Source organism: Episyrphus balteatus, chromosome 1 (genome assembly GCF_945859705.1).
Source record: "Episyrphus balteatus chromosome 1, idEpiBalt1.1, whole genome shotgun sequence".
NCBI lineage: Eukaryota > Metazoa > Arthropoda > Insecta > Diptera > Syrphidae > Episyrphus > Episyrphus balteatus.
The window spans coordinates 126364736-126383223 of record NC_079134.1 but is presented as its reverse complement, the minus strand read 5'-3'; the positions used below and the strand labels follow the sequence as shown (position 1 = coordinate 126383223).

Sequence of the window (18488 nt, the reverse complement as noted above, 5' to 3'; positions counted from 1 at the left end):
CCGAATTACGGCATACGATTACGGTCATACGTCATACGGGTATACGGGTTTTGAATATTGCTGTCTCTATTTAATTAGTAGAAAAATATAGAGACATATAGCGTCAGTACGTTAACGTATGATCGTAATCGTATCCCGTAATTTGTCCCCAGCTCTCGTTTTCGAGATATTACCATTATTTTCTAAAAAAAAAACGTTTTTTTGAGTATTTCGGACCTTATTCTTTTATATATAATTAACAATTTTTAAGCATATTTAGTAACGGTTTCTATAAGAACTGTTTTCCATCTTTTAATACCTGTTTAAATCTTTTCAATATCTTTTGTATTGCCCGAGATATCTTCAAATGAAGTAAGTGGATTTGGCTTCATATATCATAAAGGAGATAATGACGTTATAAAATGTATATGGTAGATATAATATGCCAAATAACTGAGGATATCTCGGGCAGTAAAAAAGATATCGGAAAGATTTGAACAGGTTTTGAAAGGTGGAAAATAGTTCTTACAAAAACCGTTACTAAATATGCTCAAAAAATTGTCCTTATGTAATAGAATAAGGTTCGAAATACTACATTTTCTAACATTTTCTACTGGAGCTGATTAATTTTTTTTTGACTTCGAGTTTAGCAAATAAATCTCAACCTTTTGAAAGGTTCCTTAATAACTCTTATTTGTCGCCATTTTCAATAAAGGTCAAAAAATAACCTTTATTTTAAAAAAAGAAAAAATTCGGTCAAGGTCTGAGAGAGAAACCTTTATTTTGTATTTTGTATGTTTCGGTCAACCAGTGAGATTTATCGCTGAGAGAAAAAAATAAATCTCATCTGCAAATTTATCAATTCCTAGAGACATGGGAGTGATGCCATATGAAAGCTTATATTCTCAGCTACCCGATAGTGGTATAATCGGGTTTTGGATTTTTTTTTTCAAAATTCAGAGAAAATCGCGTTTGAAAGTTGGGGTAAAGTTTTTTTTATCGAAAAATCCCCGAATCTTTAAACGCTCCTGGAAGCTAAACCGCTTGAGAGACATTTTCGGGAGTGATGCCAATTGATAGCTTGTGTCATGGGCCTACGCTTTGCACATTGTCAGATTTTTAAAAAATCATCTTCCATGTTAAACCGCCACATCATGCCTATTTTTTCAAAATCGGGCTTAACTTTTTTTTTTACCTTTAAGTTCTTCCGGTTTGAGAACGCGTGCACCTACAGGGATGAGAGTTGTACCCAAATGTAAGTTAGAGTCCCCGCTACCTTTTGGCATCATTCATTTTTTCAAAATTTCGAGATTTAGCCGTTTGAAATTGGGCGGGCGAAAATGCTTCTGGAAGCTGAACGCTTTGACCTAGATATTAGAACATCGGTCTCCTGAAATATTCGAAATTGCTTTGGTTGTGCTTGTCGTCCCAGCGACTCAAATCACAGTGGAAAACACATTTTCGTCTTTAGATTTTACTTTAAACGAAAAAAGATATAATCTTGGGTCTAAAGAATTTTAAGAGTCTATTTATTCATACATTATTTAATACATAAACTTAGAAAAAACATCATTTTCATATTTATTTTTGCAATATAAAGACATTCTTGACATATTCGACATTTTCCTTTGAATTGACCATTTTTGATTTATTTTCAGCGAAAACGGTTAAAGGTTGACCTTTTCCATTTATTTTTTTGTAAAAATCTCAACCATTGAGAGATATTTAAAAAAAATAAAAAATAAATCTCAACCGATTACCTTTATTTTTGATTTTTAAAAATAAATCTCAAACCTTAACCGAAACTATTTAAAGTAATGTGGTAACTCTCAGAGAGAAACCGTTTGAAATTAAAGGTTGACTGTTATTTCTGGTCTCTGTTTAAAAATAACGTAGTCTTGGTTAAAAACTATGTACGTAGTTCTCGTTGCTAAAATCAACTTAAATTGTTTAAAAATTTAAATTGTTTAAAATTACCATTTTCGAAGGTTATTTTAACCGATCAACTTGTTTATATTGATCAAGAAATTCGGCTAAAATTTGAGATATTCCGGAGGCAAACAATTATTTTTAATTTTTTTTTAGAAGTATCGCGTGCAAACGAAAAGTGTACAATTGGACCTAGAATACTACCTTGTGGTTCCCAGTCACAGTTCCCTAGAGGTTCCTGTATATTTTGATTACCCTTCTCTAAGAATTCAACCATGACTCCTAAGCTGAGATGAAGACAGGAGCCTCGTGTTACTGCAGTCTCATAGATGAATATATCATATCAGTTCTAGTTCATTCTAAAAATTAATGACTAAAAGGTGGGGTCTTAAATCTTAAGGTTTAATTTGTAAGTATTTGCCCATCTTGCTTTGGTAATGAACACAACCTATACAATACTTCTCGCCATTGTAGTAGAACAAGACACAAAATAATTGCATACAAAAATCCATCGATCGATGAGTAATTCAGGAGAAAGAAGTTCAATATTTCTTGAGGGTCCAAAACACTTAAAAGTCTTATTTCTGCAAGATTATTTTAACCAAATACAATTGACGGGTCCAACCAGTGGCGTATCCAGAAAAAAATTTGTGGGGGGGGGGGGGCTGAAAAATTTTTCAAAAATTTTTTAAAAGGTAAATGTACTACAAATTTGTCTCTTTTTTTATTCATCTTTGATCGAGAGAAAAGCGCTGTGCTGCGGTACTGAAAGTCGAATAGTAGCATTTTACTACTCCCGAAAACTTCGTACTACTGTCTCCTTTCACATTCAAAGTAGCTATTTATCCAAGTTCTTGTATCCCAAACATTTTACACAAACACCAAGGTGTTTAGTAATCTTAAAAAAAAAAAAAAAACACTTTTTCGTTCGAACTTTTTCATGTGCTGAATTCAAAACTGTTTACAGATTTATTCCTATCACGTCTAGTTTTTAAGCTATACTCATCCCATATTTCCGGAATTCGACCGAAAGTGAACTGGCATCACTTTTCAATTTCACGTGAAATTGATCTTCGATCGATTTCGAAAACTTCGAAAATGCTTCGAACTGTCAAAACAGAAGGATCATCCATTTTTATTTTGTTTCTAAAGTTAAATTACTGCTACTTTGAACATGGATGCAATTTTATTGGCAACTTTATTTGAAAAAAGCAGAATTTAAAAGAAAAAATAAGAAGTCACATTTTGCGAGACATAAATGAAATATGTACATAGGTAAGTGAAATGCAGATAATGGGCGATTTTATTGCAAATTTTCAAAGAAAAATGAATTAGATAAAGTGTAAAGCGAATGAGGTTGCAAACACAGAGGCATGCTATTTCATGCCTCATATGTTTTATGTATTTTGTATTAAATTAACAACAAATAAACATTACAAAACAATAAAAATATAAGTTTTGATAATATTTTGTCCGAAAATTGGAGATTCATTGAAAAAGATACCAAGTTCACGAGCAGAAACAAAGCGAATTGAATTCGATCAGTAAATCTAAATAAGCGAAAAAATGTAGAATACCTAATTTCACTATCGGCAACGCAATTGAATGCTCAAAAAGTGAAATGCAGAACGTAAAAGTCTCTAAAAATAATTTTCAATGAAATTCTTTTGATGTTTAATCCGAAATATACATTTTTTAATAATATGTTCTTTTTTTAATACAAATAGAAGCACAAACTTTAATTTGCTTAAATAAATCATTAGTTATGTTGACCACTAAGATATTGAGATATAAAAAATTTGTATTTCCAATATCTTTGAGAAAAATATTATTTTTGAAAAAAAGTAATATACTCAAGACAATAAAATACGACGTGATTGCATAAGAAGCTTTGCAAAATTTAACGGTAATGTAATTCGACGTCAAAACTACAAACAAATAATTTGAAGAATTCTGAATTGGGCTAAAATCCTGAAAATCCCAAACCTCAACGTCAACTAAGGCACTTACTTAAACAAACACAAACAACCATTGTAGAATTTGGAGGGGGCTCGATCATTTGAGCTGCCTCTAAATCTCTACGATTTACGAAGAAGTTTCAGTTAATCATGTAGATTATGATGAAATCAGCTAAATAGTAACATGATTTTGGAGGCTTGGGGGGGGCTTGAGCCCCCTGAGCCCCCCCTTCAATACGCCACTGGGTCCAACGGAAGAATAAATTTAGTATTGATTGGTTTTATTTTTATCAGCTTCAGGGAAATTCTCCTTAAGACCTTATATTTCGAAAAAATGTTTAAATCCAAATTTTTTAAGACCATTGGTATGAAACATTTAAACACAACTGTAATACCTATTTAAGAAACTTATACCCACTTTATCTAACCTTCTAACCTTTACCTAGTAATGCTTCCATAATAATTGCTACTGTTGCAACGGACTATCACCGAGTACTTGTATATTCTTTTTGAGTACTTTTTGCAACCTTCTTTTAATATTCAAACTCGACAACAACAACAACAAAATCAGAAAACTGTTCGTAATTATAGTCATTCTGTTTATACAGGCGGGTTTATATGTGTAGACAAAAAAAAGAGCATTTTCTCCCCTATTTTTTTTCGTTGGGTACATACATATAGATTTTTATATCTTTTACTTTTGCTGTCATGAGTACACTGACTGTGGTCTTAATGTCTGTACATGTTATTAGGAATCCTTTGTTCGTACGTGTTTGTTGGCAGCCCTTTTTATTTATGAAGGCAGATATGCTGTATTTTTTTTTTCTTGTGTTTCGTCAGCGTTTTTAACTGGAAAACAAAAATTTAAACAAAAAAAAAAAAACAAAAGGGTTCCCCATATATTCATCGCCAACCCCAAAACGTATACCTTTAGCGTCTGTATATCGTCGCATCCTGTTTCATCAGCTTTTTGTAAAATGCATCTATAAAGAAAATAAAAAGACTGTAAAGGTAAGACTGGCATTGTGGAGTAGCTATATCCTGTTTTTGTTTTATCTCAGTCTATATCAGGAGCATATGGCATGATGTCGTCACTTCCTGTTTTGTTATGGAAATGGCTTGTTGGTTTGTTGGGGTTTTTCCTTTTTTGAATATTTCTATAGAATCTATACTTCTATTTTTTGTTATGATAATAGATAGATAATGTGCCTTTAGGGTGCAATTTAAATTTATATATGTCTGTAAATGATGTTAGCTTTTAGGGGGTAGATATTTATAATACAAATTTTTAGAAAAATATGAAGGTATAAAGCTCTTGAGTCAACCTACAGGGTGATTTTAATTAACCTCAAATACGGTTCGGATCCAAAATAAAATAGAAATAAGCATCTTTCACAGCATCTTACAAAACAAAACTGATATATAAACTTTTGAACCTGTTGGCATCACTTTTTTTTCAGTCTATTCTCTATACTTTCCAGTTTTTTACAAGCTCTACTTAATTTAAGACTTTTAGTTCCTTCATAGCATCGGACTTCTATACACGGTTAAAAATTCTGTTGTAGTTTTTAAGACAACCTTTGGAATAGGGCCTTTTTCAATATTTCGATTTTATTACACAGTTTTTAAATAATTTTGTTATTAATTTTAAATATTTTTTAATTAAAATCAAAAGTATTAAAATACACTAGCCTAAAAAATTAAGTGAACAAGAAAAAATAGTGATTTTTTTTATTTGAGATCGATTTAGAACAGCTATCAAATTAGGCATTTTTACAGTTTTAGAAAATGTGCCGCAATTTTATAACTATGAGTGATAAGATTAAACTGAGGCTTAATTATTGAAGCTTAATATACCTGAAATAAATATGCAAAGTTTTAGACTTATTCATCAAGCAGTTTTTCTGTTGTGTGGGTTTGAACTTTTGAGATGAAATAAAAAACCATATTTCTGCAGCTGTAAATGACTTATTTTTCTAATCACTTTTTTATGAGAAAAATTCTTTTGAGTTTATTTGAACATTTTATTAAGAAAATTCGTTTACATTTTAGATAAATCAAAGAAAAACTATAAGTTTTCAAAAAAAATTAAATTTCGAAAAAAAAACTTTTCATACTATTTTTGGATATTTTTCCTAATTTTTAAAATTTTTGACTTTTCTTTGGTTTATATAAAATTCAAACGATATTTATTAAAAAAAGAAAAATGTAAGAAAACATTTTTTTTTAACAAAGTAAGCTTAATTTCTCTGTAGAGAATTAAATGAAGTACTTAAATATATTCTTGAATTTTCTGTAAGGTGATTCGTTGTTAAGATATTGATAGTCAAAGTCAAAAGTATGGGTTATGGTTTGATGAGTAATATGGCAGTTAAAAAAATCGTAAAAGTTTGAAACAAAAAGAATCTTAAAGCCAATCACCTTTCTAAAAATAATAATCATTTCATCACAAAAAATTTTCCCACTTTTGTATTAAAAAAGTAAAAACAAAAAAAAAAATTGAAAATTTTGGTTTTTGAACAGTTCAAACGATTAAGCTATTGTACGTTAGAAATAAAATATTTTATCATTAAAACCTTAAACAAGAAAAATGAAGCTTTCACATGCTTTTTGTTTTGTCATGATGCGATCATTTTTTACTGAGGTGTTGCCTATCGAAAATCACTAAAAAAATCACGATTTTTTTTTGTTCCCTTAATTTGTTTGGCTAGTTTATTATTGACTTGAATTGAAAACTTATTATAACTCTACCTCGATTAGAATTGAAATTAAACACTCTCTGTCTTTTTTTGTTCAATATACAAGATCATAAAATTTTAATCAAATTGTATTATAAACGAAAGCAGCAGCCATTTTATAAAAATTACATAAAATTTCTCGTGCATAGTTTGAGGGTTTTCATATCCTGAAAAAGTTCCTACCTAAAAAATTATTTTGTTCCAAAAAACTGTAAATAGTTATTCTTTTTTGATTCTTTTGATACAAACAAAATTAAAAACAAAAATTTTGAATTTGTACTAGTTTGAAGGCGCTTTGTGTTTTTTTTTTTAAAGTAGGTAAAATGTTTTAATTACTGACTAAACAAATAAAATTTTGAAGAAGAAAGAAAGAAAATAACTTAAATCAAACAAAATAAAAAAAAAATCATTATGATAAACTAAAATCTTATTTTTAACAGAATATTCTTATTTTTTAATACAAAAAATTAAAGTTCAATCAATCTTGTATTGAATTTAAAAATGTAAGATATTCAATTTCAATAGAATTTTTGTGTTGCTTAATTTCATAGAAATTACCCAAATATTTTTAACAGTGCACAGTGCGGTATTTTGGTCTAAAACCTGGCCAAAAATATTTGGGCACATTTTCACATCATATAAGTATAAAATGACTAAAAAGTTATTTTTAAGGACAAATTTTCATTTTCTCGGTACAGTAAAACCCACTTACCCCTCCATTAGCCGGGAGAAAAAAATTATTAAAAATAAAAAAAAGACACGTACAATTCTGTGCTATCACTTTTCTTAAATCTCATAATTTCTTTATATTGTTTCTTGACACAAGTTGTTTCATTTAATAGTTTTTGAGAAATTAAGTTTTAAAGATGAAATCTAGAAAAAAACATTTTTTTTTCATTAGAATTGATTTTGTATAAAATTTTGCAATATAATGGACATCTTAATCAAATACTTAAGACCTCATTCTAATAAATATCATAATCATAAATTAAAAAAAAAAACAATGAAATATACTTTTTTTTGGGAAAACCTCTTTTAATTTAAATTTTTTAGATTATTTAAATTTTTTTATTTTCATTTTTTAAAACTTTTTAACTGAAAGTAAATACATATCTCAAAAATATTGTGTCAAAATCTCAAGTCAATTGGAATTGAGAAATTTGATTAATGACCACGGTTTAGGTCAAAATACCGCACTGTGCAGTGTAGGTAATCTATATATGAATAATTGTTTTTTTTTTTCGTTCTTTCTGCTTTTGTCAGTTCCACTGTCAAAACTGCAGGTTCTTCCAATTTTCATCTTCTAACAAGCTATCTTCCTTTCCAATTATCTTCTGCATATACCCACCAAACCAAGTACTGTGGATTTGAGTTGTCATTCCATTATTTTTACACTCTGTCAATTCAATAATCCCTATAAAATAACGAATTTGGTGTGGTCTAACAAAAAAAATTACACTTTGTCATCAAACAATTCACATCCAGTTGGTGTTGTTCTATTGCCTTTAATCTAAATATGTATTTTTGTAAGCTCATGTTCTTCTGTTTTTATAAAGGCTTACAAATAAGTAATATAGTTTAAACTATATTAATCAGCGGAAATGTAAATAATAAAAAATACACATACGCCACAGTCACCCACTTTGATAAATGGTTTATTGCTTCTCCAAATCTCTGTGATTCTCATTTTTTTTTAAATATTTTGTCAATCAAATCCTTGACATATAGTCTACCTTTTTCATGGGCTTTTTCTTAAATATATTCCCTGATAAGGGAATGTTGAATACAAATTACAGGACAAAAAAAAAAAGTAAATCAGAAGAAAACGTTACACATGAGACTCTAGAGAATTTTGTCATCCTTTATTACTCTTGTATACTTGTATCCTAAGTGATAACTTAATTTATTTGAATTTAATTGTTTTTTCTCTTCTTTGTTCTTTCTTCCAGGTTGCTCGAGAGGATCCTTGCGAAGTATGTTTATGTGTTGATGGTGAAATATTCTGTTGGTGGAAAAAATGTGGTAAGAGTCAATAAATATTAAAATAAAACAACAAAATTTTTGCATGCGAGTTAGTATTCATACATAATTTTAAACTCACACATATTTTTAACAGAAATGTATAATACATTTTTAAGCAAGTAACTAATTTTAAAGTACTCGAAATTTGTTTTGGCAGGTGGCGTACAATTTAAGCTCTATTGATGAAGTACTTGTGATTTCATCCCCGAATGCTATTGAAAAGTTTTTCAAACAAATTTGTGAGCGAAAAATTAAATTATTGAAAATCAATTAAGAGGCAAGAACAGCTGGTGTTGATATTCGTGGTATAATTTACTCGTACGTTAAATAATGATTCTAATAAACATAGAAGAGTGCAATGAAAGGTTACACAGTGGTTTTTTGCTTTTGTTTGTGTGAAAGTTAGTTTCAGTGCGTATTCCACAACATAAAAATATTAAAAAAAAATAACAAGTTCTACATTTTAACAAAAAAAAAATTGTTCATGGCTTTTGCTTCTAGAGCTCTAGTGGGCACAATAATTTATTCGCCGCATACTTACCATTATGGACGAGCAAGATGATTCCAACGATACCTGCCATCCAATAAGGATATAGCTGCTCACACAGACAAACAGACTGAAAAAGCTAAACTGATAGACAGACAGAATGGAGGGATTTACTTTTTAGCATTCTCTATCATCCTACTGTCATGTTTGATTGTTATCTCGAGTTCGATTTTTTTACGAATCCTTAACTTGCCACATAGTGCCTACCAACCTACCTATATCTAGTTTTTGAAATATAAGAAATATTTTTTGAACCGTTATTAACGGTACCTGTCATAGATTTCTTGATTTCTAACTCTCTGATAGCTACAACTATAAGGTTTAAGTCTGTACAGTTTCGAGTTTTTGGAACAAATATAGTTTGGCTGGAATTTAAAACTGATTGGACAAGGTCCGAAATCCCTTGTTATTCCCATAAGAAACTTCAACCGCTTAGAGGCATGGGTTAGAATTATGTTAGAGACTTAAAACTGTGGGAATATTTTTTTGTATTTATTTCCAACCATAAAAGTAATAACGACGAAATATACGAAATAAAAGTCATAATTTCATATATTTTGAACTTTATGTTTGAATAACTTCCAGTAGGGTTCACTCTATGAAAAAATATCTTGAATACTTTTTGTAGAGCGCTGAATTTACTATAAGAATTGTATTTCAGTTTTATATTAGTTTTTGTAAAACTACAAAAATAAGAAAAAAACAAATTTTTTCCCATGTTATTTATACAGGGTGCCCCAAAAGTATTGGATCAAACGAAATGCTGATTGGGGAACTTAAGGGTTGTCAGAATTTGGTAACTTGTTCATCCCAAATCCTTACGGTTTTCGATTTAATGCAATTCTTGTGAAATTTCGAAAAATCCCTACTTTGCAACAGTATTTTGCTTCCTGTGCCCATTATTGAATTTTGTTTTTTTAAAATTCTTTAAAAAAATCATTGCCAAATAATTAGGAACTATAAATTAATCAAAATTTTTTTTTATTCTAATACGCCATTTTGCTGCAAATTAACTAACAGTTTCAAGTTTTATTAAAAATCAATTTCTAACTTTTATTTGAGAGCAACACCGCAAAAAAAATTTGTACGGTGTGAAAATGGTTTATTATTTTAAAAAGTTCCCCTCTTATTGTAGTTTTCATAAAAAAAGTATAAAAGTTTCCAAAGTTGCAGTTAGATCGCAAAATATTACAATTTGAATTCAACACAACAGAGTTTTTTTCAGAACAAAAACAACCTCTTTCTCAAAAAAGCCAAAAAAGTGTACATCCCATACAAATTTTTCAATTCAACCCAAATAACTCGAAAACGGCTCTAACGATTTTGATTAAACTTTGAAGTTGTAATATTCAAAGCGATTGCAATAAAACTGAATTTTTCATTTTTTCCAAAAAAGTCAAATAAAAAAAAATTTTTTCATATAAAAAAAATTTGCCCTAAAATGTCGGCTCTTCCCCAACATCAACAAAATTTAGGTATATAGAGGCAGCTCTTAAAATCAACATACAAGTAAACTAACATTAAAGTGCTTTGAAGTGCAAGAGCAAGTCGTGCATTTTATTTTTATTTTATATGAAATTTTAGGCTATTAATATCCACACAAAAAGAACGCAACGAATGTTGGCGAATTAACCGAAAAAACACCAAATAAGACATTGCGAAATAATAAATAATAATAATTGTTGGAAAAACGAAATAACAGAAAACGTAGTTAAATAAAATGATCGACTGGGGTCGCACGTACTTGCTCTTATGGTAAAAAAATATCTTATCTTAAAGAATTTTATAAAAAAAATGAGGCAAAATTAAAATTAGATTTAATTAAACAATTTCCCATTATGTAAAAAAGTACCTAAAATCTGTTTTTATAATAATTATTAAAACTCCGTTTTTAAAGGTTTTGATCACAAAACGAAGTATGACATCTGATTTCTTGTATGAAAAATTTTGAGAAAAAAATAGTTAAAGCCGTTTTTTTAAAAAATAAATTTTTTATACAGGGTGTCCCAAAAGTAATGGATCAAACGAAATATGCAGATAGGCCAACTTTAGGGCTCTCAGAATTTGGTAACTTGTTCATCCCAAATCCTTACGGTTTTCAATTTAATGCAGTTTTTGTGAATTATCGAAAAATCTCGACTTTGCAACAGTATTTTGCTTCCTCCGCTCATAATTGATTTTTGTTTTTTACAATTCTTTCACTAAAACATTGGCTAATAAGAATAAATAATTATTTAATCAAAATATTTTTTATTTCATACGCCAATTTTCGTTTAACTCGGGTTAGTCTTGTAAGAGCTATTTTGAAACCAAAAAAACGGTTCTATGGCAGGTACCGTTAGTAACTTTCCAAAAAATATTTTTTTTAATCAAAAGTTGGGTCTTGTTTGTAAAATTATACAAAACATTTTTTATCAAAATCGTTAAAGCCTTTTTCGAGTTATTTGGTATAACTTGAAAAATTTGTATGGGAGGTACACAGGTATAAAAAAAAAAATCATGTGTGCAATTCACACGTGGTAGAAGTGAAACCTTAATCATTTTTCTTGCAAAAAAAAAAAAAAAATAGAAAAAATCTACCTATTTTTATTCTATCACCTTCAAATCCATGTTTTTTATATGACAATCTATATAAATTTTATACCATCTGAAAGCTTATTGTCCAAGCTCAAAACATATATATCGATCAGGTCTATGAGACATCTACAAAAAGAGCTAGAAACTCGATCAATTTCCATCAAAAAAAGCGAAAAACACGTATTTTTATCTTCTCACGTTATTAAATCCATTTTTTTCTCTAACAACCTGTACAAATTTTTACACCCTCTGAAAGCTTATTGTCTTAGCTCAAAATATATATATCGATCAAGTCTATGAGACATCTACAAAAAGAGCTAGAATTTTTTTAACTCGATGAAATTTCATCCAAAAAACAAAAAATAACATTTAATTTTATGTTCTCATGCTATTAAATCAATTTTTTTGTTTGACAACCTATACAAATTTTTATACCATGTGAAAGCTTATTGTTTCACCTTGTATAATGATGTGTGAATCTTATTTCAAAGATGTCTACAAGAGAAGTTAGAATTTTTTAAAGTCAACCATGTTGAATTTCCAGACTGAGATTACGATACTTCCTACACTGGTAGCTGGTCATCGCCAACAGATCTCCACAGGTGTTTTGAGGTATGTTTCAATTTTTTCAATTTAAGATTGTGTAACTTGTAGAGCACGTACCGTTATGTGTGATATACCAAATAAAAGGTTATGTTATCAGCATGCGTATTAAAGTCAAATCAAATTTGTATGTGCACTAGATCAAAAGATATAACGTGTGTTTTAAAAGAACATCGTTTTACCGTTATCTCCAAATTTTGAACATGAAATTAATTGAAATTTTGTACAAATATAATTTATTTAATTACCTATCTACAGTACAAATTTCATTCATCTATCTATTAAAAAAAAAAAGTTATAACATGTTGAAGTCGTGTCGCGTTTTCGTTTCATCTTGTTTCAAATCACTACGATACTAAAGAAGTTTTCACTTAAAAAAAAACCAACTTTCAAAATTCGATAAAAATCATCTGTACCAAATTTGAAGAAAATCCGTCCACTCGTTTAGGCTGTGGAAATGTGTACAACCGCACAGACGCACAGACGTATACCTAGACGCACGGACGGAATTGCGAGACCCACTTTTTCGGAGTTCTCCATCATCGTAATGTTGGTTTTGATTAAAACCAATTTTTTTTTTGACACGAAACCAATACTTGCCCTAAAGAGCAAGTAAAAAAAACAATAGGACCTTCGAAAACTAAAAATAGGTGATTTCAACGATTTTTGTGTGACGGGCCCTTAAAAGTGTTAAGCAATAAATACCTATGTTATATTATTTCAAAGGTTGAAAAAAACCTTCAAGGTTTTTTTTTATCAACTCTCGATTTTTACCTCTGAGTTCAAACTTAAAAATTCATACCGTGCATTTTCTGAAAAAAAACTTGTTATTTAGTTCCAGGCATTTGTCACAATAATTTAACTTAAAGTTTAGGAAACTTTTCTACTTTGTTCACGTAACTGTGAGAAAAAATTATAGAATTCAATTAAAAAAGTCACAAAACTCAAAACTGTAGTTATAAACTATTATAGTAGCCATAAAATGTCCTTTTTGACATAGCTCCAGAGGTTTTAATTTTAAAATATAAAAATTTATTTTATTTATTTTCTCAAAACTCCTTAAAATTTTTTTTTGTTTTTATTTTTTTGTAGGTAATCTCAAAAGAAGAAAATTTAAATCAGAAAAAAGTGCCAAACTTGGAAAACTGAGAAAGGGCAAAACAATCGAAAGAATACACAAAGAACAGCACCAGCACGAGCAGCAGCAGCAGCAGCTTCACTTGAAACAAAAGAAAAAACTTGACTACAAATTCAAGCAGCAGCAACACAACCATCAACAACAACAACAACTTCAGCATCCGGCAATAAGAAATAAAATTCTTACCTTCCCCGAGAACCTGCCCTCCGTATTATACTACGATTATAAGACCGAAGATCAACAACATCAGCACGAAGTCCACCATGGAAATCACGTGAAACTACCAGCATCGTCCTTGATGCCGACAACGACGACGTCGATGGGTGGTGGTGGCCATAACTCTGCTAATGGATTTGCTGGGGCCAAAAGCCATAGCAGGGACGAAAATGATGGTGCGGATGACGATGATGATGATGCATCATTATCAGAGGTTGGAGTGGCGGCAGAACCTATATCAACCGAAATGAAATTCGCAGCAAAAAGTCACTCAACAGCGACGGACACGAGCAGCATAAACAACTCAATACAACAGCAGACAACGGCAAGGATTCAAACAATAACACAAACAACAACAACAACACAGGCAGCGGCTTCAACAACGGAACCATTTTTGAACGTAAGTATCTTTAATATCCTGAATGCTTGAATGTGTTTTGTATTCCCTGATGGTTTGGGCAAGCTATACACCAACGACCGCCACCCGCCACCGCGTCTGTCCTTTTCCTTTCATATTCATATTTATATACTTTGCGAAAATGGTGGAGTATAGTTTTTAGTTTACTATACAAAAAGCTGGTTTTAAGAGTTCAAGGGGGCTGACTATAGGTGAAGCTTATGCGCAACTGTTCCACATAAAAAGCTTTTGATGTCCTAAAAGTTAACGAGAGTAGTTTGTTATTAGTGAACAGTATTAACTGCAGGTAAATTTACTTTTGGTAAACTAAATAAAATGTACGATACAATTTGGTATTCAAAGTGGCTTATATAGGAATTTAAGATGTTGCGTTAGGTGGTGGATAAAATTAAGGGAAAACAAGGATGTACGAAGGATGTACGGTGGGAGGGAGGATAACAAAAATGGCTAGGATTTCTAAGATTATGAAGGTTAGTGTTTAAAAAAAAAATTAGAGAATTTGACAGTTAAGAGATCCGGTGAGAAGTCGGTGAATAACTCTTTGTTCTTCTAAAGTTCTCAGATTAATTAATTTCAAACGATCTTGTTCTTGATTAGAGAGAAAGGAATGAATGAATGAATGTCATGGTAGGGCTGGCAAATAAAATTTTTTTTAATTTCGGGACAACAGGTCTTAAAAGTTGGGACAAATTGGGACATCAAAAAAATACATGAAATCGAAAATGAATAAAAACAAATTAAAAGAATTAAGAATTCCCTGCATAGTTAATATAAGTATTTCAAAAACATTGCAAGACTTTGTGGATTGTATAAAGACATAAAGTTAAAGATTTCGTACCCTATCCCAGTCTATGATTAATTATATTACCTAAATATTATCCACATAACTTCTATATAGAGTTTTTAATGTCAAATATACCACTTTGCAAATCAAATTCATCCTTTTGCAAATCAAATTTACCTTCTGTTCTGAATATCAAATGCTTGAACTTATCAATTAATTGACATTAATTCACAACTAACAGGATGTAAATAGATAATAGTAATTGCGATAAAGTTCAAGGTAATGAATTTGTTAAACAAACCATTATTCTCAGTTTTGAGAAAACTTACAAAAATTAAAAAAAATCATTTCGCCCATATAAATTAAACAAGAATTTATGTGAATTAAAATTTCAAGCATTTAATTTTTAAGAAGATGAATTTAAATTGCAAAAGGGTGAATTTGATTTGCAAAATGTTTAATTATAATTTAAATTTTATTCATTCGACAGTATTGAATTTCTTGGCACGAAATTTCTTCTGAGTATTTTTTTTAAACTCCGCTAAGCTAGTAAAAGAACAATTTTGCATAGCCAAGAATGCAATAAGTCTAAACAGTTGGTAACACAGCCACACAAAAAAAAAGGTTCTGACCTGAGATTGCGACTATATTTTTCATATGGTTTTTGGGTCGCTGAAACCGAACCCGAAGTCTGTTTTGCCCCATCACGTCAGGTTTTCGAGATAGCCTCAAAAATTGTCACGAAAAACAGAATCTTTTTCTCTGATCTGGATGTGCGAATATATTAATCATATAGTTTTTGGGTAGCTGAATCCAGATTCGTAGTTAATTTTGCGCAATCACGTCAGGTTTCCGAGATAATCTAAAAAACCTGACGTGATACGACAAAATAGACTTCGGGTTCGGTTTCAGCAACCCAAAAACTATATGGAAAACATAGTCGCAACCCCAGGGACCTTATTCCGCAAGAATGAATTCCTCTGTGTTACACGAAATAACGTGTAAATTGCCTTAGAAACAAGGAAGAGAAAAACGCACACAGAAAAATTCACTCTTGCGAAATTGGGCCCCAGGTCAGAATTTTTTTTTTGTGTTGCTGTGTAATTATTCAAAATTTGTAACTGATTGCAATTTTTTAAAATAATAAACCAGTGTCACACCATACAATTATTTTATGGGTGTTGCTCTGAAATTAAAATAAGAAACTGAGATTTTATAATACTTAGAACTATTAATTAATTTGTACCGAAATGGTGTATGAATTAGACAAAAAAGAATTGTAAAAACATAAATCAATTATGAGCGGACTAATAGGCTATCGATTATGTCGAAAAAAACAGGGCAATAAGGAACTAAGACGTTCACGGGTTTTTATTGCAGGAATCGTTCAATGGGTTGTAAAAGAACATAAAACCGCGGAGTGCTATTAAATGAGAGGGTGGAAACTGAAGATAGGGGTGTAAAAGCCCCCTTTTTGGTTTTTTCAATATATCTCGTAAACCGAGCAAAATTTTAGTATATTGCTCTCAAAACTTTTTGTAGAGAATTGAATTTCCTATTAGAATAATGTTTTTTAAAAATTGAAAAAAAAAATTTCCATACCAAAATAGTCGAAACCATTATAAAAAAAATATCAAAAAAATCGATTTTTTGAGTTTTTTTGCTTTTTTGGTTGTACATTTTTTTTGGGTTGAGATAGACATAAACATTGCTCCAAAGAAAAAAAGAAGATTAAATTTCCTTCAAAACCCTGTACTCACTAAATTTTTTCATTGAAAATTAACCGAAGTATGGCCATTTTAATCTATCTTTTTTTCGCATTTTTAGTTTTACTCAAGTAAAACAGAAACATTTGAGAGGAAAGTACGTTAACTTAAGCACCAAGAACTGATAATGAGATTTTGTAGAGGGGTTAAATACAATCATTGTTTACTATAAGAGGGGGGATCTATGTCCCCCCGTTTAGGCGGGAGGGGCAATTTTCTAAAAAAAATACTTAAAATAAAAAAAAATTATTAAAAAACAACGGCAACACTCACAGTTTTGATTGATACTTTTTTCAAAAGCTAGAATTATAAACTTAATATTAATTTTAAAATGAAGTTATTTTAATCAATTGTTTTTGAAATACCCGATTTCAAAGTCAAAACTTGTGAAAAAAAAGTTTAAAAAGCACATTGAGTACAATTTTCACAAAGACTGTGGACTTCAATACGAAATTGATCGACAAAGTAAACTGCCTTAATTGATTTCTTATCAAATCATGAAAATCATAATGTTCTTTCTTATGCCTTCTACTTTTTGAGAAAATTGAAAAATAGACAAAATACTTTCATTATTGGAATCACTCGTTTATTTCAAAAACAATTGATTAAAATAACTTCATTTTAAAATTAATATTAAGTTTATAATTCTAGCTTTTGAAAAAAGTATCAATCAAAACTGTGAGTGTTGCCGTTGTTTTTTAATAATTTTTTTTTATTTTAAGTATTTTTTTTAGAAAATTGCCCCTCCCGCCTAAACGGGGGGACATAGATCCCCCCTCTTATAGTAAACAATGATTGTATTTAACCCCTCTACAAAATCTCATTATCAGTTCTTGGTGCTTAAGTTAACGTACTTTCCTCTCAAATGTTTCTGTTTTACTTGAGTAAAACTAAAAATGCGAAAAAAAGATAGATTAAAATGGCCATACTTCGGTTAATTTTCAATGAAAAAATTTAGTGAGTACAGGGTTTTGAAGGAAATTTAATCTTCTTTTTTTCTTTGGAGCAATGTTTATGTCTATCTCAACCCAAAAAAAATGTACAACCAAAAAAGCAAAAAAACTCAAAAAATCGATTTTTTTGATATTTTTTTTATAATGGTTTCGACTATTTTGGTATGGAAATTTTTTTTTTCAATTTTTAAAAAACATTATTCTAATAGGAAATTCAATTCTCTACAAAAAGTTTTGAGAGCAATATACTAAAATTTTGCTCGGTTTACGAGATATATTGAAAAAACCAAAAAGGGGGCTTTTACACCCCTATCTTCAGTTTCCACCCTCTCATTTAATAGCACTCCGCGGTTTTATGTTCTTTTATAACCCATTGAACGATTCCTGCAATAAAAACCCGTGAACGTCTTAGTTCCTTTCTAAATGACATAATCAATAGCCTATAAGCCAAATACTGTTGCAAAGTCGGGATTTCTGGAAATTTCACAAAAACAGCATGTAATCGAAAACCGTAAGGATTTGCGATGAACAAGTTACCAAATTCTGAGAGCCTTTAAGTTGGCCTATCAGCATATTTCGTTTGAATTATTACTTTTGGGACACCCTGTATAATCTTGGCAATGTCATTGCATCGATCCCATTTTGAATTATATTTGACTTATTTTCTTAGACCTTTTAGAATTTTTCAATCACTATGTACAAATATTTGACGAGAATCAATTAAAAAAATTTGTAAGTGGTCTTTCAAGGCTCATTACTCTCCGTGTATTGGTGATTGTTTTCCCATTATTATCACGTCAAGCTTATTCTCTGAGATGTTATCACTGGAATAGCAAACTTCAATAGAGTCCAATACTTAT

At 30.0% G+C, this 18488-nt stretch overlaps 1 protein-coding gene across 5 annotated transcripts in view; it reads left to right on the top strand.

Moving 5' to 3' along the window:
- LOC129906841 (G-box-binding factor) overlaps nt 1–18488 on the top strand; it is a 173310-nt gene that overhangs the window by 45998 nt on the left and 108824 nt on the right. For all 5 annotated transcript variants that reach the window (XM_055982793.1, XM_055982791.1, XM_055982792.1 and 2 more), the window contains 2 exons: nt 8554–8626; nt 13446–14107. In XM_055982793.1, coding sequence (XP_055838768.1) covers nt 8554–8626; nt 13446–14107 — 735 coding nt within the window. The remainder of the gene's footprint in view (nt 1–8553; nt 8627–13445; nt 14108–18488) is intronic.